This window comes from Danio aesculapii, chromosome 21, assembly GCF_903798145.1.
Source record: "Danio aesculapii chromosome 21, fDanAes4.1, whole genome shotgun sequence".
In the NCBI taxonomy this organism is placed as follows: Eukaryota; Metazoa; Chordata; class Actinopteri; order Cypriniformes; family Danionidae; genus Danio; species Danio aesculapii.
The window spans coordinates 33,433,115-33,458,975 of record NC_079455.1 but is presented as its reverse complement, the minus strand read 5'-3'; the positions used below and the strand labels follow the sequence as shown (position 1 = coordinate 33,458,975).

Genomic DNA, 25,861 nt, shown 5'->3' with positions numbered 1-25,861 from the left:
ATACGTCATATTTTAGGCCTTGTTTTGATTTTGACAACATTTTAAGCGAGCCGTTGAACGGGTTGTTGCTAGAAGGGATACAGCTGCGGACGGAAGTTAACAAGAATTATTTATACGATTTATTGAATTACTTGTGAATTGCTTTGTATTAACAGCTACCGAACACTACCCATCATAATAAAGTAAAAACCGTAATTAAGACGAGAATTGTTGATTAAATAATCTATTAATTGCATTTTATTAACGTCTACACCAACCCTACACCTACCTCTCAACGCTATGTAAAAACCGTAAATATAAATAGAATTATTTATTAAATTACCCATCCATTATATTTTATTCGCGTCTACCCCTACTCCTCACAGTAATGTAAAATATTTAGTGTCATGAAAATTACGCTACATTAACGTGAGTATCCACAGCTGTATCTCTTCTACACTTTACCCGTAGAACGTAAGAAGGACGGTCGCGTGCACTCACACGCAGCCGTCGCGCACGCGTACGCTTGACCTTGTTTTTGTTGATGTTTGACTGAAGTGCGGCTGCGCGCGGCGGCTGGTCGTTGTGAGATGACGCTTTTTGTCAGGAGAGCGACGGACGGAGAGAAAAAAGAGAGGTGAAAAGTGAGCTCGGCGCAGGGGAGGGGCAGATGTACCCTTGTCGCTCCTCCACACTGACGGAAAGCAAACAAGCCTGTCCCGAAATCAAACGGATCGGAGGGGGGAGAATCCGCGACTGACACAGGAACGGACGGTTATTCGATTCAGCCTCGTCCGACTCGACTCGGTTGGATTCGATTAGCCGCGCCGCTTCACCAGCCCGGAGGCCGCCGAAATAAACCCATCGCCATTATATGATCCACTTCCCAGAGTCGCTGCTACCCTCCATGTGGGTGAGGGACCTGTGCGTGTCGGGCTATGGCGAGAAAAACAGTTAGCAGGAAAAGGAAAGCAGAGGAGCCCAAGGAACAACAGGTAAAAAAACAACCTTCCCTCGCACGCCGTAAATGAAAACGCCGTTCAGCTGCATGCTAACCTCTTTATATGGATAAAACACAGTCTACGTTTGAAGATAAACAGCAGCAGATGCTCGAAGTGTGACAGTTTACAAACAGGAAACGATTGGAGTCTGATGTTAGCACTAGTCTGCTGGCTAAAGGCTAATGGAGGTGTTCATTTAGTTGTTGACACGGATCTGCCGTTGGACTGGTGGTTTAGTAGTGTGTGTCTGTCTCTCTGTGTGTGTGTGTGTGTGTGTGTGTGATCGTTTATCAGTTGTCTTGAACATTAAGGTTATGCGTTTTGTCTGAGTACGTCTTAATCCTGCTGTAGATTACAGGATAATGTTACTCCAGTAGAGTCCAGACAGTTTAAGCTGGTTAGTCGTCCAGTAGGATAGATCTTCTACGTTACAGTTCTCAATTTTTCATCGTTAACATGATGATTATTAACACAATATGTTGTTTTACTGCACAAGGAATCGTGATAGGAGACAAATGTCCAGCATTGATTTCAAAATATAGACCATGAGAATGATTCCTTCTATTATCAGCATTACATTATAGCTGCAGCCATTGTGTTAATATGAAATTATAAACATAAAAAATGAAAATTGACATAGAGTTAGATTTAACAGTTAACCATTAATTGCACTGACAGAAAAGAGCTGTGATTATTAGCTGTTTGTTTCACTGCCATATTTGCAAGATGTTTAAAAAATCAGACAATATCAAAGACCGCTTCATCCTAAAGGTCCCCCTTCTACATTTCAATTTATAGTTTGTGAATTTGTATTCTTGTTATCTTTCATTCATTAATTTTCCTTCAGCTTAGTCCCTTTATTCATCAGTGGTCCCCACAGCAGGATGAACCGTCAACTTATCCAGCAAATGTTTTACACAGCGGATGCCCTTCCAGCTGCAACCCAGTTCTTGGAATCATCCATACACACTCATGCACACGCCTTCACTACAGCCAATTTAGTTGAGCCGAAAGAGTAGTCAAATCATTTGTTTATGATTCTATTAAATGTCGTCGATGGTTTATTTCTGGTATCACAGGTTAGCTGTGGATATATAGTATGGCCATCTGACAGCTGAATCTAAAAGAGCAAATCAATAAAACAATTCACTGATATCAAAGTAGTGTTTATGATGTTAATGACTCTGTTTGTGCAGACTTAAACGACTGCATTCATTTAAATTCAACACGTAACACTACACTGAGTCATTATTATACATTTATTATTGTCATTAATGTTCAAGTTATTATACAATGGAAATTATTAAATATTATGATCAACATTATTTGAAATGAATGCATCGTTCATTCATTCTAATTATTGTTTAACAGAAGACTGACCTTTACTGCAGAAAATGCTCTTAATAATAATTATTATTATATATTCAGTGCTCAGTATAAATGAGTACACCCCATACAGACCTTTATTTTAAACTGAATCGTTCTATGGGATGTTCGACAATAATTTGTTTGTGTATATACATTACACTTGTTAGTACCAAAGCCAAATCTGGAACTAATTTAGCGCAACAATTTAAGATTATGATGCAGAAATTCGTATGCCCCTATTAATTATTCATTCATTTTCTTTTCGGCTTAGTCCTTTTGTTAATCAGGGGTCGCCACAACGGAATGAACCGCCAACTTATCCAATATATGTTTTATGCAGCGGATGCCCTTCCAGCTGCAACCCAACACTGGGAAACATCCATACACTGCTGCATTCACACACATACAATACGGCCATATTAGCTCATTCAGTTCACCTGTACTGCTTGTCTTTGGACTGTGGGGGAAACCGGAGCACCCATAGGAATATGCAAACTTCACACACAAATGCTAACTGACCCCAATCCCCAATATGAAGTAATAAATTAATATGAGCACATGGGTTTCATAAAAGTGTATATACCACAGATTAAAAGCTTTGGAGCTCGTAACAGATCTGATTTATCAACTATTGCTAAAAATCAATTTCTATATAGATAACATAGATAAATAGACATTTTTACATCTGGAGGCCAGTTTATAAAGTTAGATGCAATATTTTTGGAGTTGGATTGTGTCCCACAGCCTTTTGAAACTAGATGGTTTTTCCTCTGAGTGATTATTATTATTATTGTTATTATTATTATACATTTTTGGTTGTATTGACTAAGATCCTCTCGTAACCTACTTGGCCGTCAGGATCTGGGTCAGCCAGATAGAGCTGACGTCTGCTGGCCTGAAGGGGGGATTGGATGAGCTTTACCAAAGTACAAATACATCAGCCTTTATGACTAGATTGGCACGTGAAGCGTTTATGAGTAGATTTGCACACATTACTCATCCCACTTCTGAACGGATGATGTAATTTGGGCAAGAGTTATTTATTTGAATGATGATTAGGCCCACGTAGAACTTGCTTGCACAAAAAAAAAATCCACTGATTATTTATGATTTGTTTTTTTAGTCCATCGTTCTATTTATTTACATATTAAATGTGCGTAAATATACATTCATTTAGTTTTTAGATTATTTCAGTAATATTTTCAAATAATAATGCAAATGTGTGTCTATGGTTTATACATTAGAGTTTGTAAAGTAATATATAGATAAAAACAGAGTCATGGAAAAGTCATGGAATTTTGACATGGCATTTTTCAGGCCTGGAAAAAGTTTAGGGATAAACAGAAAACCCACAAAGGTTTGGAAAAGTCGTGGAAATTAGTTTAACAAATCTCTGTATAGGGTGACACGGTGGCTCAGTGGTTAGCACTGTCACCTCACAGCAAGAAGGTCGCTGATTAGAGTCCAGGCTGGGCCAGTTGGCATTTCGGTGTGGAGTTTGCATGTTCTTCCTGTGCTGGCGTGGGTTTCCTCTGGGTGCTCCGGTTTCCCCCACAGTTCAAAGACATGCACTATAGGTGAACTGAATAAACTAAATTGACTGTAGTGTATGTGCATGCATGTGATAGTGTATGGATGTTTCCCAGTAATGGGTTGCAGCTGGAAGGGCATCTGCTGTGTAATACATATGCTGGATAAGTTGGCGGTTCATTCCGCTGTGGCGACCCCTGATGAATAAAAGGACTAAGCTGGAGAAAAATGAATGAATGAGAATATCTGTATACTTTAATATAGGTTAGTTGTCTTTATTTTTTTTTTGTCCTTAGCCAAAAACATGCTCTCACATTATTAGTGCTCTGTAAGCATGACATAGATATTAAACCAAATACATTTTTGTGTGTTTGATGATATGCTGTAATAAATTTTAATGTCCATTATTTAACATGTACATGTAGACATTGCATGAAACTTTAGGTCATGAAGATTTACTTGAAAGTAAAAATGTGTATGAATCCTGTATATATATATATATATATATATATATATATATATATATATATATATATATATATATATATATATATATATATTATATGAGAGACTTGAAATCTGGACTTTACTAGAACTATGTTATATACATGTTATTAAATAAACATGAATTGAATTGAACTTGCTTTGTTTACCAAACAAACGGTTCTAATTGGATTTGCACTGTAAAGCTTAAATAAATAGTTAAAATAAATAGTTACTATTAGTTTTATTTCATGTGTTACGTTTTAGTTGCTATTCTCTCCAAATTATTCCACGTAAGAGCAATTCCATGTGAATATCAACCTTGCTATGAAAATATAACAAGAATTCACCAAAAAGCGAAAGCCTTTCTGAGTTTTTTTGTGTAGGCTTGTTTTTTAGTCTTGTAAAAATGCTCAAAAATCTCTCTGTCAGTGTTTTCAAACATCAATATCAATAGCTGAGACGTCACATCCATAATGATGTGTTTTTTCCTCATAAATGCAAAAGTCAAATAAAATAAATCATTTTTGTTCTATAGTGAGCCAACTCTTATCCTTTTGATTGGCTTTGTTTCTTTTGATTTGTGCAGTTTAATTCACAGTATTTCTACAAAGTTTGTAACATAAACTCGCATATGTTTTTGGTCCCATTTATAATGCATGTTTATTTTCTTCATTTAAAAAAAAAATGCTTAAAGGTTCATCCTATAACTCTGTGGCTAGTTGTTTTGGAACGTATAAACAGATGTTTCAATATAATGTTAATGTACACTCACCGGCCACTTTATAAGGCACACCTTCCTAGTACCGTGTTGGATCACCTTTTGCCTTTAGAACTGCCTTAATCCTTTATGGCATAGATTCAATAAACTACTGGAAATATTCCTCAGAAATTTTGGTCCATATTGACTTGATAGCATCCTGCAGTTGCTTCAGATTTGTTGGCTGCACGTCCATGATGTGAATCTCCCATTACAACACATCCCAAAGGTGCTCTATTGGGTTGAGGTCTTGTGACTTTGTAGGCCATTTGAGTACAGTGAACTCATTGTCATGTTCAAGAAACCAGTCTGAGATGATTCGCATTTTATGACATGGTGCGTTATCCTGCTGGAAGTAGCAATCAGAAGATGGGTACATTGTGGTCATAAAGGGATGGACTCCACCACCACCAGCCTGAAATGTTGACACAAGGAAGGATGGATCCATGCTTTCATGTTGATGACGTCAAATTCTGACCCTACCACCCAAAGGTCGCAGCAGAAATGGAGACTCATCAGTCCAGGCAACGTTTTTCCAGTCTTCTATTGTCCAATTTTGGTGAGCCTGTGTAAATTGTAGCCTCCGTTTTCTGTTCTTAGCTGACAGGAGTGACACTCTGTGTGGTCTTCTGCTGCTGTAGCCCATCCGCCTCAAGGTTGGACGTGTTGTGCGTTCAGAGATGCTCGTCTACAGACCTTGGTTGTGACGAGTGGTTATTTGAGTTGCCTTTCTATCTGCTGGAACCCGTCTGGCCATTCTCCTCTGGCCTCAGGTATCTACAAGGCATTTGTACCCAAAGAACTGCTGCTTACTGGATATTTTCTCTTTTTCAGATCGTTCTCTGTAAATCACAGAGATGGTTGTGCATGAAAATCCTAGTAAATCAGCAGTTTCTGAAATACTCTCTTTCCCATTTAGTTGTTCAATTTGAACTGCAGCAGATCGTCTTGACCATGTCTACATGCCTAAATGCATTGTTGCTGCCATGTGATTGGCTGATTAGAAATTTGTGTTAACAAGCAGTTGGATAGGTGTACCTAATAAATTGGCTGGTGACTGTATAATTTCTGTGTGTCTTGAGTATTAGCATTGTGATGTCAGCTGGAACAAGCATTAAAATGAATGATCCTCTGTGGTGTCTCTCTCTCTCACACACACAGATCGTTAGGCCTACGGGAGCTGATATACACTTCAAGTCGTTGGTTTTACTCGCTCCTGTCATTGCCGTATTAGATTTGTTGGTGCTCGTTGGGAGCACAGAATCGCTCGCTCACTCTTCCAGCTGGCGTTGGTATCAGATGGATGTTTTTTGCTGTGATTTATTGTGTTTGATTTGTATTGAGGACTGTTAGCAGGCCGAGGGCATGAATTTTCAGACTCGCCAGGTGTTGTTCTTCGAATGCAAGCTGTTTTTTAAAGTGCTTACACAGCGCTGGATTGCAAAGAGGCACCTAAAACCAGATGCCCTGCTGGATTGTTACATTTTTTTTGGGTTTCTTTTTGAAAATGAGTTACGTAATTGGTATGAGAGAGATGAGAGTTATTTTCTCTAGCAACAAGGATTCATTTTCCAAAGTAAAACTGGGGTTCAGACTTAAGCCCAATCCAAATTCTATTTTTGTACCCCTTCCCCTTGGCCTTTCAAACAGAGTGTGAATGGGAAGGGCTTCAAAAAGTACCCCTAAGAATTAAGACAGCGCTACAACACCTGCAAACGTCATCATATGTCATCGCGATCTTTTACTTTACTTTATATGAGATTGATGATGGTGACTGCTGTAATTGTTCATTGTTTTATTTTTTGGTATTTATCTTTTGGAAATCACTGAAGGCAACAATATCAAGTTATCGTAACGATACAATGTGGCAATAAGATCGTAACTGTACTGTGCATTTACACCCTGGCCATATTCATCTATGTAAACACACCAAAAACAACATTAACATTATAGCAGACACTGTAAAAAGGTCATTCTCAGCCACTAGACTTTTCTGACAGGGTATTCCAGTGTTATTGAGTGTCAGGACTACTATGCAGGAGTTATTAATAGGGATTATAGATGGCCTAATTTGGCAATTATTTTATTTATTTTTTAAGTATGATGATAAAACGTGAACGCTGTTATGAATGTATTAAAATGTATTCTTGTTTGTTGTAGAAATCATAATAATGACAAAAAAATACTAATTTATGCGTCTCCTGACTTCAGGGTGCAGCCGTTATGGCTGATGTATTCTGGGAAATTTTCTTACCCCTTGATTTCGAGTGTGGTCCTGAAAAATCTCTCTTTCTAGGGCTGTCTAGCCCTTCCCCTTAGCCCTACGCCTTCAAGCTAAAGAGATTTGGGACACCCCTACCCCTTCACATGAACGCGCAAAACGAGGGGTAATGGGAAGGGTTAAGAGGTGCAATTGGGATTGGGCCCTAGAGACACGTTTTCCAGGTATTGAAGGGATTTGCCTTTAACACTAACTATAACCGTAATAAAATATTTTTAGGAAATTTAAAATTAACATTATTTCTTTATGCTGCACATTTAATATTGTAATGATACAATGTTCTATTAGTAGCATTCTAATTGTTGAAAATATTTGTAGAATTCTTGTTTTAGTTAGTCTTTAGTCTTGCTTTAATTGGACTGTCATAATTTCTATCGATTTTATTCTCCGATGTATTTTGATGTGTGGGTTATTTGCATTAAATTTATTTCAAAATCTCTAATATATGATCCGTATTTCTGTGCTGTGTGTTATAATGATGCAATTCCTGAATCAATTAGCAGAGTTTTAAATCATAACATTTATGAATCATATTTATATATAATTTTGCACGGTGGCTCAGTGGGTAGCGCTGTTGCCTCAGAGCAAAAAGGTCACTGTGCCGGTTGGCATTTCTGTGTAGAGTTTGGATGTTCCTCCTGTGTTGGCTCCGGTTTCCCCCCAGTCCAAAGACATGCACTATAGGTGCCAAATAGCCAAATTGTCCGTAGTGTATGTGTGTGAATGGATGTTTCCCAGTGATGGATTGCTGCTGCAAGGCCAGCCGCTGCGTAAAACATATGCTGGATGAGTTGGTGGTTCATTCCGCTGTGGTGTCCCTAGATTAATAAAGGGACTAAGCCGAAAAGAAAATGAATGAATGAATGAATGAATTAATTAATTAATGAATGAATTAATTAATTAATTAATTAATTAATTGTCCGTAGTGTATGAGTGTGTGTGTGAATGTGAGTGTATGAATGTTCACCAGTACTGGGTTGAGGCTGGAAGGGCATCTGCTGTGTAAAACATATGCTGGAATAGTTGGCGGTTCATTCCACTGTGGCGTCTCCTGATAAATAAGGGACTAAGCTGAAGGAAAATGAATGAATATATAATTTTCATTTATAGATAAACAATATCCATGTTTTGTGCTGTACATTGCATTGCGATGCTGAATTAACTTTAAAAAATGAATAATTTTTTTGTATGATATAGTAATCTGATTTGTAGCATTTTAGTTGCAATGTTTTAATAAAAATTAATTAAAACAAAAAATGTTTTCAAGCTATTATCCATGTTTTGATGATGTACATTATAATACTGCAGTGCATGAATTCATTTGCATCATTTTAGCTTTTACATTTTTTTTATCAATTTTGTTTGTTGAAATTAAAAAAAACATTGCCATTGACAAGGAAAATTAAATAAACTATTTGAATATTATTTAAACTATTTCAATATGTTTTTTTAATTACATGCATGTGATGAACAGTAAAATAAAACCAAACATGTATACTGTACAGTTGAAGTTAAATGATTCGCCCTCCTGTGAATTTTATTTATTTGTTTAAATATTTCCCAAATTATGTTTAACAGAGCAAGCAAATTTTCACAGTATGTCTAATAATATTTTTTCTTTTGGAGAAAGAAGAAAAAATATAATATTTGAATATAATACTATATAATCCTGTAATATGTTTTTCTTTTTATTTGTTTTATTTAGACTGGAATAAAAGCAGTTTAAATTTTTTTTTAAACCATTTTAAGGTCAATGTTATTAGCCTCATTAAGCAATATTTTTTTTCAACTGTCATTGTTATACAATGGCTTGCCCAATTACCCTAACTTGCCTAATTAATGTAGTTAAGCCTTTAAATGTCACTTTAAGCTGAATACTAGTATCTTGCAAAATATCTAGTCAAATATTATTTACTGTCATCATGGCAAAGATAAAAGAAATTAGTTATTAGAAATGAGTTATTAAAACTATTATGTTTAGAAATGTGTTGAAGATCAATTCATCTTTCCATTAAACATAAATAGGGGAAAAAATATACAGGGGGGCTCATAATTCTGACTTCAAGTAAAAAAACATTGATGATTATCAAAGTAAATTGGTTTCATTTTGACTTCATGTTTGTTTTTATTCTCTCTCTCTCTTTCTGACAGTTTGACTGGTGTCAGTCTGCGTTTAAGCGTCCCCGCGTGTCCAGCTCGGTGCGTCATGCCCAGCACTGGTGGCAGAGCCGGCGGTCAGTAGTGTGCTCGGTAAGAGGCAGAGAGTTCCGGCCGCAGCAGCAGCATGAGTGGAGCTTTCAGAGGAGTCTTCGGGGATTCGCCGCCGGACGCATCCCAGGAATCCTCAGAGAGAGAGAGTTCTCCCTCGGCCGACTCAATAAGGTGTTCGCTTCCCAATGGCTCAACCACAGACAGGTGGTGTGCGGGACCAAATGCAACACGGTGAGGTTTTTTCAAATGAAATACTGAATATGAGCTGCCATGTCTTAATGATCTAATTCTTTAAATTGAACTTTTAAAACTTCAATGAAGTGTTTTGAAATGTGCATTTTTTAAATTGATGTCTGATGTAATCCCATGAAGAGAGGGTGGGACATAGTGTAGCTCCTACCCCTTTAAAAAAAAAAAAACAGCCAATAGCGTTTTATCACCGATCGGTCTGCCAGTGAGAGTGGCTGAGCTCAAGTGCATCAAATGTGAAACATCTTGAAGGGGGCGGGGCATGTCAGATGCAAGAGAGCATTTGATTGGTCATGATTTGATGAGAAACTGAAGTGTGAATAAAACCGTTGATCCATTTGGGTGGAAGTGACAAACTAAGCTGTACATGTTTAAATCGGTTTTATATCTTCTAAATGTGAATGTTGTCACTGTTTTGGAGCACACTAGCTTAAAGATATCATAAAAATGAACAATACTGATACTAACATCTCAAACTTTATATTAGTTTTATGGGACCTTTAATGTTGGAAGTTTATTTTGATGTCTGGGGCAAATTGGGTCATCGTAAATTAGAATGCAAGTGTGTTTTTAGATTTGTTTTTGGTTTTCACTTCCCACACATGCAGGATGCAAGTTATTTTTATTCTTGTTTAGTTGAAAATTCAACCATTTTACTTTCCTTTAGCTTTGAGTTGGGTTATTGAATTTGAAGTGTTGGGTTATTGAAGTGCAAAACATACGTTTTCCCAGTGTAAAAGTAGATCTAAAACTATTTTTAAAAATGTAGGTAGTTGCATAGGAAACATTTGTCATTTTTATTAGTTTAACTTGATGTACTGAAATAACTGAAATGGCTAAAACTACTCATTGTTACAGTGCATTAACTAATCTTAACAACATGAATTTGTATTTTAACCTCCTAGGGCTTAGTGGCCACATACATAGACAGCGCATTTTAGCTCTTAAGTGGCTATTTAAAATACTTTGAATGTTTTATATTTTGTTACAGACATACAGTGTCATCCTGCAACTGTTTTGCAGCATATGAAATGTCCCAAACACTTTTTTTAACTGTTCAAAATGGGAAAAAAATGTTTTTACTCTCTGATAGTCAAAACATGTTTAAAGAATATGTATGTGTTATTAATGCATTAAAAAACTGTCAGGAAAAAGTGTTTTATGGAAATTCGGACCACGAGTCCACATATATGGACATAATTTTTCTCTAAAAGTACATCATATCAAAAGATGATACTTGGGTTTTATTATAATCAGGTTCCAAAGAGCCCAAATAGCAAAGAGAAATAAAAAATGCATGTAAAAAAACAGCTTGGTCTTTAAGAGGTTAATAATACAGTAGTACATGTTGAACTATGGAAATGAATAATAATGTGTGACAAGTACTTAAGTGGTATATTTTAGTGTATATATTAGGGATGCTTTGATCAATCGACTGGAGATCAGTATCGGGTGATAATCACATTTTTTGACTCAATTGGTGCTCTCCAATCTGGCCAATCTCATGAACTGATCATAAGTGTTTGTTTACGTTTACATGCAGAGGAACCAGACGTGCTAGTTGGAAATTAAAATATTGGAGTGGCCTTGCATGTTTTTAAGCCTTTTCACATGTATAAGCACTGAAAGTCCTGTTGTTTTGACAATAATGCAAGTTCACTGAAACCTGGCTGAACATTTTAATGAAATAAATTTTTTTAAAATAAATAAATAAATAATTGTTTAAAACTTAAATAATTAATAGTATACCTTTTTGTAATATACTTACTGCAATAAACATATGTATAGGTGTGCATTTTAACTTCTGCATCAAATATGTGCTCAACGTTTTCTTCATTGAGACATGTTGAGTTATTCTTCCAACATTTGCAATGTTTCTAAATTGCTTTGTTAGTTGCTTACCTATTTGTTTTATCTGTTTTATCTATTATTTTCTGTAAAGCTGCTTCTGATCATGGCATGTCTACACTAAATTGTTATAAGAGACATGTTAAAGGTATTATATGCAGCATCTTTCATTTATTCATTTAGGCGAGGAGAGATCTCTACTTAAATGACATACTTAGAGGGAAAATGTGCTTTATGCAATATAAAGCTTGAAGCATCTGTATCGGCCGATCACCATGACAAGAAATGCAAAAATCCTGATCGGAGCATTCATTGTATGTATGTATGTAGGACAAGTATAAATAGTACTAAAACTTTACCACTTAAATACAATTAGAATGAAAATGGAAAATAAAATTTAATTTCATAGAAACTGTTATAATTAGATTTCAAAAACATAATAGTAGAACCAACTGGTACACAAAGGCCCAAGTATTATAATATGTTTTGGTCAGTCCAACCATAAGAGGACAACACTAAATAGAGGTGTCAGTATTCATTTCCAAAGTTAGTGTAAATGCATTTGATTAGATTGCTTTTGTAGTGTAAAATATGTCTCTCTAAAATGCATCCCATAATTCATTTAATAGTCACTACTCTTTCAGAAAACATATACATTTTTATCAATTTATATCATTTTTGGATAGGTAAATTCTAGTGCTGGGCAAAGATTAATCACGGCTAATTTGTTTTTGACTAAATTTATGTGTGTGTGTGTGTGTGTGCGCGCTGTTGTGTATATTAATTATCTATATATTAATACACACCTGCATGCATAAATTTAAGAAAATGTTCATTTATGTTTAGGTATAAAATATGTTTCTGTTATTATTTATTCTTTTATTCTTTGTTTGTTTGTTTTTACTTAGATTTACTCTTGTTCTTTGTGGTTTTTAGATTTTGTAAAGCACATAAGTCAACTTAGGTTTTTTTAATTGTGCTATATAAATAAACCGTCACTATATGATGCAATAGATTATGTATAGATTTAATCATCTATGTAATAAATTATTTTGTTTTTATGTATATTTGTGTATCACACACACATATATATATATATATATATATATATATATATATATATATATATATATATATATATATATATATATATATATATATATATATATATACATACATACATACATACATACATACATACATACATACATACATACATACATACATACATACATACATACATACATACACACACACACACACACACACACACACACACACACACACACACACACACACACACACACACACACACACACACACACACACACACACACACACACACATACACACATACACGTATACATTTTGTGAAAACAACAAACTTTTATTTTGGATTCAGTTAATTTTGCCCAGTACTGGCACATTTTTCATTTTGGGACAAATCACAATTCTGACTTTAATAAATACATTCTGACTTTTAATAAATGAATCAGTAATAAACTACTTTACTAATTTTGCTCTTTCCTCCATGTAGCTGTTTGTGGTGGACGTCCTCTCAGGACAGATAACCAGGATACCCATGCTGAAGGACCGAGAGGGCCGAGGAGAAGTCTCCCAGGGTTTGGGTGGAGTGGGAAGCCCTTTCAATTTCCACAACCCAGGATCGGTTGGCGGTCTTGATGTCCAGCAGGGATGTGGCATCCATGCTATCGAGCTGAACCCTTCTCGTACACTACTGGCCACTGGCGGAGACAATCCCAACAGCCTGGCAGTGTACAGACTTCCCACACTCGACCCAGTCTGTGTCGGGGATGTGAGTCCGGCCTTTGCTCCCTGTCTAGTTATGCAAGTAGTACAAATGTCAGAGAGTTTATTGGCTTTAGTGCTTCACTTTGGGTAGTGTAATTGAAAACTTTTTCTGTTATGTAAGGTATATAAAGGTTTTTTTTTGTTTCTGATTAGGGCTGAACAATATTTATCGCAATGTGTGCATCCGCTGTAGTCCCGTCACAGGATTAGATAAAGATTTACAGATAATGATATTATAATCTTTAATAATGAACATGTTATTTTAGATTTGATTGTTAAATTTCTGTACCGTTTTACTCCCCAGAAGCCCATTAACCAATATTTATTTTAGCTCTATCAGATTTAAATGTGCTTGTTGTTTATTACATTTTACTGCATAGAAAACTTCGTTGATCACCCCAGTCAATCTAAATTCATTAAATCTTTACGATTAGAGCTATTTAAATCATCTAGCGAAATCATATTCATATTCAAAATATCACAATGTCAGATTTGTCCAATGTCATGAAACCTTAATTCTGATCTGTTTTTATTTTGAACAGGATGGCCACAATGACTGGATTTTTTCCATTGCGTGGATCAGTGACACCATGGCAGTCTCTGGTAAGAAACTTGCTGGTCCAGTTTTGAGCGTTATACCATGTCCAAACACACATTGGGTGTATTTTCCATCAGCTATATAGTATCATATTCTAAGCGCAAAAGGGGAAAAGAAATTGAAAATATATGTTCTGCTTGAGGGCGATGCGGTGGAGCAGTGGGTATTGCTGTTCCCTCACAGCAAGTAGGTCGCAGGTTCGAGCCTCTGCTGGGTCAGTTGGCGTTTCTGTGTGAAGTTTGCATGTTCTCCCCATGTTCACGTAGGTTTCCTCCGGGTGCTCTGGTTTCCCCCACATGTCCAAAGACATGTGTGGTAAAGGTGAATTGGGTAAGCTAAAATTGTCCATAGTGTATGTGTGTGAATGAGTGTGTATGGGTGTTTCCTAGTAATGGGTTGCAGCTGGAAGGGCATACGCTGTGTAAAACATATGCTGGATGAGTTGGCGGTTCATTCTGCTGTGTTGACCATTGATTAATAAAGGAAAAAGCCAAAAAGAAAATGAATGAATGTTTTGCTTGATTTTCAATTTAAGTTTGCATGTCCCTTACGCTGTTTCTTGATAGCATACTGTAATATAGATGGAGATCGATAGACAAACAGATGTGTATGTTGTGATTAAAGTGATTAGAATAACTTGACTTTGATACTACAGCAAACACTTTCATTATGCGAGGGCAACATTCCCTCGGATAATGGACTTTCTTCAATATTATAAGGTCCAAACTTTGAAAGTCAGGCTTTTTTATGTCACTTGAAATGTTAGTTTTCATTTGTCAAAATGTCATTTTATCTATACCATATATTTTTTGGCATTGTTTCATGTCTATTGTATTGTTAGGGGCCTTTCACATGTCACGTCTAAAAGTGCGAGGCATGTTGCTCTCTTCGCTATTTTCAATGCAGTTTGCACTCGCTCTCCCGTGTGGTCTGTCATTGCTAGGTGACCGTCAGCCATTTTCTCAGAGGATGACAAAACATTGCTGCAGCTCTGATGCAAGTTTTATTTACGGAGAAAATTAAAAAGCACTGCAGTGTTTGGGTGTTCTGTGTTTGTATAAGCTAATTCGTTTACCAAAATGTGTATATTCCATACAAAGTATAAAGCTGATTGGTCAGTTTTTGTCACCTGACTTGCGGTGGGCTTGCGGCATTCTGAAAATGAATCTGGGTGTGCCTGAAAAGCACGTGTTTTACTCCAAATATGCACGAACAAGCCGTGCATCTTCATTGGAAATAACAAACTTGCACTTGCAAAAGACCTGATGTATGAATGGCCTTAGGCTGTTTTTTTTTTTAAACTCCATATTATTCTTTTCACTATCATCAACTGGGATTCACTTAATTCAAATGCTGTCACCATACTGTACTTGATAATTAAGGTTAACATGTTAGGATAATATACATTTTAGAAGCTTTGGCTTCAAAATGACCACTTAAAAGACTGGGTGTTTAAAAGGAGATGAGAGAAACTAAATATCAAGTTTCTAAACTACTATTGAGCTATCAAATATAATGTGGGAGCACTTCACAGCCACACAAACGGTAAGTACTCATAATCTGAGGTAAATTATGCATTGTTGTTCTCGTAGTGGCTCATAAAGTTTTTGAAAAATGATATTCAAGGTAAAACCAGTGGCCTGCTTTTCTGTTCAGTAGAGATCATGGAAATTCAGCATTTTAGTTAAGGAAATTGATATTTATTTTAGAGTGGGAACCTTGTAAAGGGTTAGTTCGCCAAATAATCTCATGATTTACTCGCCCTCAAGGAATCCAATGAGTTATGTTAGGAGTTATCTTTGCTAAAGGAGACCTTTATTCACCCCAGGAGCCATGTGAGGCATTTTTCTGTTACGGATGGATGCACTTTGATGACTTTTGGACTATTGATAAAAAGCAGTCAACAATTCTCATAATGTTGTTATTAACTCCGTAAAAGAATCTCCGTAAAATATGACAAGAACTCTGTTAAACTCTGTCATAACAAATTCATCTTTATTCATTCATTTTTCCTTCGGGTTAGTCCCTTTATTCATCAGGGGTCGCCACAGCGAAATAAACCACCAACTTATCCAGCAAATGTTTTACACAGCAGATGCCCTTTCAGCTGCAACCCAGTACTGGGAAACCCATACACTGTCACATGCATGCACATACAGTACGGTCGTTTATTCAGTTCACCTATAGTGCATGGGTTTGAACTGTGGGGGAAACCGAAGCACCCAGAAGAAACCCACGCCAACACGGGGAGAACATGCAAACTCCACACAGAAATGCCAACTGACCCAGCAGAGGCTTGAACCTGCGACCTTCTGGCTGTAAAGTGACAGTGTGAACCACTGAGCCACCATGCCGCCCCCGAATTTATCTTATGTCAGATAACTTTGATTTGAAAGGTACAGTATGTAATGGATTACAATCAACCAAGAATAATTCAGGCAACTGTTAGTATGACTAGAACTAGCTCTAAAGGTGTGAAGGCATCCATTTAAGTCCATTTATCTGATCAAACCTTTTTGACCGCAGTTTACGTTGGCTTTTAGTCTGCTGTATGAAGATTTTTAATGTCAACGTTTACTGCATTCAGCTGTCCTCACTTACATAAATAGGCTAAAGTGTTCTGCATCCTCTAGTAAAATAAATGTATTTTAACAGCCTGGATGATCCTTTTCTTATTTAGTCCAGTTTACACTGCGTCTATTTCTACCAAAAAATACCTGAAATACTGATTCATCTGACCACAGTACACGTTTCTACTGTGTAATGGGCCATCCCATCTGAATATAGGATTTCACTCTACGTGCATACAAATCAATATATATATATATTCATTCTTCTGGATGCCTGTGATTTTTGTCATTTTGCATAGTTTTTTTTTACATAATTTTTGATTCTTTAAACTTGTTTACATTTTGAAGAAGAGCTGGTTGAATAGATCACCTTGTTATGTGGAATAGATGTCTGTAGTAAATTATTATTGTAAAATGTCTGCTGTTCTGTATATTTGACTTTATCTCAGGCATCCAATTCATTTTTTCCACAGTATTTCATGGCTCTTTATTTGTTTACATTACTGTGTAATAAGCAGAATAATGAAAAGCCAGCCAGTCGTTGCTAAATAAATAAGACTCCTCTTCTTCCTAAGTAGGGTTTATTTTGTGTTGTATTCTACGTTATCTGATATGCATTGCACACGTTTAGCACAGCTCCATTAAAAGAGAATGACTGTTTTATTTCCCGGAGCAGGATCTCGGGATGGTTCCATGGGTTTGTGGGAGATTTCAGAGGAGGTTCTGTCTCAGGCTGAGAAGCGTCAGAATGTGGAAGGTGTTCCTGGTTACTCCCACATCTCTCACCGGGCTCTTAAGGACATCCCGAAAGAATACACTCACCCCTACAATTGCAAAGTGCGCGCACTGGCCTTCAACAACAGCCATAAGGTCAGCGGCTGTCCTTGAATGTATTGACTCTATATTGACTTTGTGTGTGTTATTCAATTCTCCAATTCAAATTTTCATCCATTAGGAGTTGGGTGCCGTTTCTTTAGATGGATATTTCCATTTGTGGAAGGCAGAAGACAACCTGTCCAAGGTACAATTACTACTAGCTAAATATTTTGATTGTTTTAAAACTTTTCGTGCTTAATAGAGTCATTTGTGCAGAAGAACTACATTACCCATGATTCCACCATAGTCACTCCCAGTGAGCGAAGTTTAAATTTGCACAGTGAAGAGCCACCAATGACATAATAATACAAATATTTGACTGAGTGAATCTTTTGATCGAAGGGTTAGTTAACCCAAAAATGAAATTGTAATAACCGTTTTCAAACCTTGGAATTTCTTTCTTCTTTTAAACGAGATATTTTCAAGAATGTTGGAAATGGGTAAGCATTGACGTCCATAATAGGAAAATCCAACACTATTGAAGTCAATGTCTACTGGTTTCTGACGTTATTCAGAGTATCTTCTATTGTTTACATCAGAAGAAATGAACTCTTAACAGTTGTGGCAAGTGAAAGGTCAGTAAATGATTTTTGTGTGAACTATCTCTTTTAGATAATATCTTAAGAGAAATGAATATCTACTATGATACTTTTATGAGAAAAACTAATGTTAATACAAGTACAAATCTTATAAAGGTACTTTAATTATATTTAATTACTCCTTTAACTCTTGTGTATTGTTCAAATTGATTACCCTTTCGTTATGTTAGTGGCTGTTTGCCCCATTGACTTCCATTATATTACATAACATTTTTTGATTGCGAAGCCATAACACCAACTAATCATGGTGGTTTTCCCTCCTGGGAAGAGGTACAATTTGTAGTTTTTACTGTTGATCATTTGTCTTCCAAACAGGGAAAACCACCAACAATCTAGAATGCTAGAATATGATTATCGGCTGTCACGGCTTTGCAATAAAAAAATATCATTATAATGGAAGTCAATGGGGCGAAACATAAATGAGCCACTAACATAACGAAATGGTAGTAAACTTGCCCAAAGTTTATTGTTGGATTTTTTAAAAAAACTTTCCTAAAATGAGATGTATCACCAAAAATCATTCCATTTGCTGACACGCAGAGATGGTTGTGCCTAAACAGCACACAAGGGTTAATATGTTTAATACATGTCTACATTAGTAATCTAACTAAATGTATACGTATGTCTGTAAATCCTGCCACATTACTGTGGTACAGTTTCTAGTATTAGAGTAAACCATGGGTAAATTCACAGAGAAGACTTCTAACTGGATGGTTCATTCATGGCACAGTGTTTCTCCTGCTCATCAGTTCCCCCTGAGAATGTCAGTGCTTTTTTAATCACAGCTCTGCCAGTGAGAGTGGTTGAGCTCAATCGCATCAAATGAAAAGCAAATGAGAAGCGTCTTGAAGGGGTACCAGGATAATAGAGAGCGTTTGATTGGTCAGAAGATTTGATTAGAAACTGAAATATGAGAAAGGTGACAAAATAATTGTTGACAAACTGCAAGCTTTGGATGTTTATATCTTCTGAATGAGAATTTTGTTTTGGAGCACACTAGCTTATAAATATCCTGATGCTGATAATGATACACAGTGCAACTTTTTGGGCAGTGTTGCTGGTGATATTTCTTGGCCACTTTTCTACTAAGAATGGGAAAGAATATTGTCCTAATTTGTTACCCCATGTCTTACCTGGTTGCCCATTTATGGCATCATTTCCCAAAGTTGCCCAGAAACATTGCTCAAAAAGTTGGCCTGTGTATCATCAGTATTAGGGCTAACATACTGATACTAACACCTAAAAAAACGTAATTTTAAACCGTTATGACTATTAACTAAATAACAAAAACATTTGTGTACTTCACTATATTCAAGTACTTCCCAACCAAGCTATTTTGTTTTTTCATTTACATCAAATAGTCGTCTAAACATAGATGTCCTGGCTAAAACAAGACTGCTTTTGTGTTGTCAATGAAAATCTACTACTCCTACAATAGTCCAAACTTATACTAGTCATCAAGTAGACCGATTACACACTCATTTTCAATGTCAGTTTGATGACTGGTCTAATTTTGTACTGTTGTTATTTGTCTAATAGGTTTTCACTGACAGGCCCTCCAGGAATTGATTTTGAGACCTATGGTTTAATCCAACACATCTATGTTTAGATGTCTATAGACATCTTTATCTTTGCCCTAAAGTAGGTCTGTGTCTGCTCTGAATTCAGTGTAAAGACACTATGCCTTATTAAATGGTCTGCGTAAATGCACATTTTGTGAATTCATGCCTCTTCAGATTTGGTTTCTGTGCTGTTGCATAAAGATGATTTAATGTAAACAATAAAGCTTGCTGGCTCTCTTTGGAGATGGTCATGTATTTCATGTCTTTTTTTTCATGTAAACATAGCTAAACCTGTCCTGCACTGCACTGCTGTAGAGTGTAATCCTTCAGGAAGAAGTGGGTGTGCACTAATGCACTCTATTGTCTTATTTTGTTTAATGTGATTTTTTTTTTTTTTTCAGGAGCTTTCTACAAAACTCCCTTACTGTAAGGAGAATGTTTGTCTGGCTTATGGGCTGGACTGGTCTGTTTATGCAGTCGGTTCTCAGGCACACGTTTCCTTCCTCGACCCCCGGCAATCTTCTCAGAACATTAAATCCGTGAGCTCCAGAGAGCGTGGCAGCGGTATGGCGTTTACTTCTCTTTATTTTTCAGCCCCTAAAAAGATGATATATACAAAGTTCTGAAGCCATGTTTGGTTGACTTTTTAGGTATTCGCTCTGTGAGCTTCTATGAACACATAGTGACGGTAGGCACTGGTCAGGGTTCCTTGCTCTTCTATGACATCAGGGCCCAGCGTTTTCTGGATGGCCCATCCAGCACACCCGGCGGATACCGGAATCGCACTGCAGAGGGCATCCTGAAACTCACCACAGGAAGAGGATGGCTGGTAAGATTGTCTAAATTAAAAAATATATATGTTGTTTAGACCTTAAGCTGTTTATGTATTTTATTTTAGACATTATAGGCACTTTGGATAAATAATATTATTTATTTCTTTTTCCTGAACTACTTTATAGAAGTGTTTGACAAATAGAATGTTTTTGTTTATTTGTTCAAATACTCAGTAATACTATTAAAATTATTTTTAAAAGTAATATTATTGCAATTGAGCTTATAACAGGGTTCCCACGCTTCTTGAAAGGGCTTGAACTTCAGACATGAATTCAAGGCCTAGAAAGTACTTCAAGACCAACGTAGGTTCTTGATCGTGCTTGAATTTTAAATTCATGGTGTTATTGGTGTTCTACAATGGTACTGTTTTGCTTTTAGAAACTGAAAAAAACACTGAGAAATTCTTTATTTAAAAATCTTGCACAAGAACTGACACATATTGCCTGTTTGATAAATGTTTCTAAGGGTGCTTTCACACATGTAGATCGATTGTTTTGATCCGAAACAGGAATTAAAATTATTACAATGTTGCTCTTTGTTCTTGGTGCGGTTCGCTTTCACACGACAAAGTTTCTGAAATGGACCAAATAGCTAAAACAAGTCACATAAGACAAAGAGCATAGAATCACTAAGAGGCAACACAAGTGCGATTTGGGAAACAGCCACTAGATGGCGCGGCGGCCATTTTGGAATGAAAATTACAATAGAGCAACAGCATATTATAAGTCTGTAAAATAACCTATTAAAAGTGCTGATGATTGTGATCGTAAGTGTTGTATTGTTGTCTTTCATGTTGTATTTCAGCTTTAATGAGCTTTTAAATAAATAAATAAAAAACAAAGCAGCTGCTTGCCATCGCGACCGCAGTAAGATCCTATGGACAGCTGACGCTTTCACTCCAAAATGGCGGAATCCGGGGCTGTTGCTGGGTGTTGCTGTTGCAGTGGAACGTTCTATTGAGTGTCGCCTCTTGATCTTTCTAAGCTCTTTGATATGAGTAAACTCTCCTCATATTGGTCAGAGTTCGACTGCTTTATTTTTCAGAGTACCTCTCGGCTGTCATGTGTCGTTATTTTAATTCATGATGATGAGAAATAAGACATTATAAGCGAAAAGCTGCGCTTTTATTTTGAATGGTGACACCCACAGACATCACCAAATATAAATCAGAGGTAAGACTTCCTCATACATAACAGTTGGCTAAAATTATGCATTTCAGGCTTTACATTATAGAGAGAAATAACAGATAAACCAAGACTGCTGTTCGGTCAATTTTCCTAACGGATAAACAGCTCTTGGTAGTAGTTAACATGCTTTCACTTTCGTATTTAACACGAAACACACATTTACCGGAAGGAATGATGACATTCCACCCTACTCATTCTCTCTTTATACAGCCATATGTTTGACTATTACATAACCATCATACACTGTGATATAGCCTGGTTCGTTGGATCGTATTGTTTTTCACTACAATCGATGCGCTCCAGAATACCTTTTAATCAAGCCGAGACCACCTCATTCAGGTGATTTGGGACTAACTGTTTTGGTGCGGATCTGAGTGCGATTGCTGGGTACACATGCCAAAGGAACCACGCTAACCAGGCAGGTTCCGAAACAAAAGTCGAGGTGTGAAAGCACCCTTAATGTTACTAGAATTGTAACTAGAGTTCGACAAATTGTATTAAAGTTGTTTGAACTTGACTGTTTATAACTACACACTATGATATTTTTTTATGTAAACGATAAATGTTAGTGAAATGTTAAATACAACAAAGGCTTTCATAGCGCTACATATGCTGGGGTATGAAGTACAAAGGTGCTTGATTTTAAATTAATGGTGCTTTAAAAAGACCTTGAATCTGTTCATGAAAGAGTGGGAACCCTGATATATAGAATGTTTATTTATATAAGCTCTATAAATATTCTATATAGAAATGTCATTAATAAAAACGTAATTCATTGCTGTACTGTCAAAGATGAATTGTCATCGATGCCATATAAATTCTTTGGAAATAATTATAATATCTTCATTTATTTCTAAAAAAATTAATTAATATTAATGCTAAAAAAAAGTTGTGCTGCTTAATTGTTTTATGCTTAAATATAATTTCTGTCAGATTTGATCTCTTTAAAGCATCCTTGATGAATAAAAGGGTTAATTTCTTTAAAAAAAAGTCATGCTAACCTGAAACTTTAGAACAGTAGTTTAGATATTTCAGTCGTGTAACACTATTTTAAATGAATTCCGACACTAAAACTGTCCTAATTAAGGACTTTACTGCTAACTTGCTCTTCATGTCAGCATTATCACTATTCTTTTGTCTTTTGTTTTATTATTTTTATTACTGTGAAGTCTTTGGACATGCTTCTGAATTAATTAGTCTATATATAAGCTCTTTTGTAAAGTGCTTACTGGAGCGGGGAGTTGCCGGCAGCATCAGTCTCTGCTAACTGTGGAAGTTCATTAAGCAGAAATGCTGTCTGCTGCAATAATTCGGAGGCCACACGGAAGTAGAACTACTGTTTGATTGGTTTAATTGACCCACTTTGGTTGCACCTTTTTGTCACAAGTTGAAGAATTTACCCATGTACCTAAGGCATAATATAGAGTCACTCGCTCAATATCAGGGACTCCACACATCAGGGTCTGGGTGTTTCTGTCCAGAGCTGAACATTACCCTGCTCAGCACATGTTATACTCTACACTTAAAAATAAAGCATTTGTGTGTAATTGAATTTATTTATTAATATTTTCCAACTTTTAAGTTGATTAAGAGTTCTTTAATAAAATATTAAGCTTTGTAGTTACAGAGGGTTTATCAGAAAATGCTTATTGTATTTCACATTGTTTGTTTTTACTGTATTTTTGGTCAAATATGACCTTGATAGCCTCAGAGATTTGTTTCTAACGCATTTTTGAAAATGCTTGAATGCTCGTGTTTGGAAATAAATCCAAAAATATCACTCAGGTTTTTAATGAGTCTAGTAAAGTTTCTGACTGTCTGTTATTCTGTCTGACTTTGTCTATCTATCTGACGTTCTTTCTGTCATTCGTTCTGCTGTTCTAGCTCTCATTCGTTTTGTCGTTCATTCTGTATTTCGTTCGGTCGTTTTATCGTTCTATCTTTCTATCGGTCTGTCATTCTATCATCCTGTATATCTCTCTATCATTCTATCTATCATTCTGTCTATCAGTCTGTTCTTCTATCTATCATTCTGCCTATTGGTCTCTGTCTCTATCATTTTGTCTATCTGATGTTCTTTCTGTTGTTCGTTCTACCATTCTATCTGTCATTCCATCGTTCTGTTTATCTGTCGTTCTATCTGTCCTGTTCTATTTATTGGTCTTTCGTTCTAACGTTCTGTTTGTCGTTCTATCTGTCGTTCAGACGTTCTATTATTCTGTCTATCGTATGGCGTTCATTCTGTCATTCTCTGATGTTCTGTCTGTGTGTGCATCTGTCATTTGATCTGTCGTTCTCTCATTCCATCTATCGGTTTGTCGTTCTAAACTTTCTGTCTGTCTGTTGATCTGTCATTCTATCTTTCTGTCTATTAGTCTGTCTGTCATTCTATCCGTCTGTCGGTCTGTCTGTCTATCTATATGTCTATCTATATGTCTATCTCTATCTAACTAGCTAATTTAATTAATCTTTTAATGAACATATAAAACACGTAGACTATTTGCAGTTTGGGCCGTGTATAAAACATCTGTCCCAATCCACATTTCTCTTCCAGAATCACGATGAAACGTGGAGAAGCTACTTTTCCGACATCCGCTCGTTCCCGAACGCCGTGTACACGCACTGCTATGACGACTCCGGCACCAAGCTCTTCGTGGCCGGCGGCCCGCTGTGTTCAGGCCTACACGGAAACTACGCCGGCCTCTGGAGCTAACCTTCCCGTCAGCCCTCGTTCATTCACTCTCTCACACACAGGCCATCCTTCTCTTTAGCTTCTATCCAGCATAAACCCTCTACAGACTCAGGAGCTCAACCACTTTTGTGCTCGTCTTTACATTTTCATTTGCCTGTTGTACTTTTTTTTTTTTTTAACATCTGTTTTGTTTTTTTGTTCATGAGAGGGAAAAAGCAGAGTAAAGGAGAGATGCCTGATCATTTGGAGCTTGTACATCGGCAGCCTGAACCTTTGAGAACTGTGGAACGGTGTAAAATTGTACAAAATATATATAACAGTCTCTCTGGGCATTATGTTGTTGTTTCGTTTGCTGTTAATGCTTCTTTTTTTGCTTCTAAAGGTTGCCGTGTCCAAACCATGGCGTGTTGAGTTTGTTTTGCAGTGTGTGTTTTCAGAAAACCTGCCGATCGGCCATCTTTTCTGGCTCACAGTGGACCGATTTGACATTGTGGATCCTTAAAGGCTGATAACGGGCATTTGGAGATGAATATTAGAGGTGAAATGAATGAACAGTGACTGCTAATATGAAGAGCACAGAGAAAACATGGACACTAGTCGGACAGCAGACGGTGAAGACTCTTTCTTTTTCTTTTTTCCCCATTCATCTGTTCCAAAATAATGTCAGGGAGAGACGATTCTAGGAAATCACAGATACCGTTTGCGTTCTGTTTGAGGTATCTTGGAGAATGCCTCTTTTATTGCTGATTCTGTACTAACTCATGCACACATTCACATCAAGATTGCCGTTTTCCCCTCTGTGACATTTAGACGTCTTATTTATTTTGTATGCTCGCCGTCACTAGCACTCATGACGTTCGTTCAGGTACAATCATATTTGATAGGATTGTGGCTTTTTCATCCTCTTCTCTGCTCCAAGGCTGGGCAGTTTTGTGTGACATTGTTGCCTTTCCAGAGTCTTTCTGTGAAAGACTGTTGCAGATCGAATTTGTTTAGGCTTTCTATTTTTGTTGTTGTTTTGTTTTACACAATTATTCATGGGAATTGTCACAATTGCTAGTACGGTGAACACGATAACAGGCATATTATATTAAGCTGAAAATTAACCATCACTTTTAAAATGTATTTTATATATATATATATAAATGTAAATGTATACATATTTGGATTCTAATAGAGGGAGAATACAATTTATGTAAATGTCAGAGGATATATGTGCGTGTGTGTGAGTGGACTGATCCGTCATTATTTTGGTGGTGCCCTTTTTTTATACACACTTCCTGAATGTTTTTACAGATAATAAGTGTAAAGAAAAAAGAAATTGTACAATATCAAAACAAAACAAAAAGCAAGAGAACAGCAACGCGAGACAGTCTTCAAAAAGAAAATGAATAAAAGTTTATTGATGTATTTTTCTTCCA

At 36.4% G+C, this 25,861-nt stretch overlaps 1 protein-coding gene across 1 annotated transcript; it reads left to right on the top strand.

Moving 5' to 3' along the window:
- Positions 1–531: 531 nt before the first annotated feature.
- dcaf12 (DDB1 and CUL4 associated factor 12) lies at positions 532–25,861 on the top strand. Its single transcript, XM_056446237.1, has 9 exons — positions 532–974; positions 9,554–9,844; positions 13,248–13,526; positions 14,065–14,125; positions 17,367–17,560; positions 17,646–17,711; positions 20,129–20,291; positions 20,378–20,556; positions 24,303–25,861. Exons 1-9 carry the CDS (start codon positions 918–920, stop codon positions 24,459–24,461), a joined length of 1,449 nt encoding a protein of 482 aa, XP_056302212.1. The 5' UTR covers positions 532–917; the 3' UTR covers positions 24,462–25,861.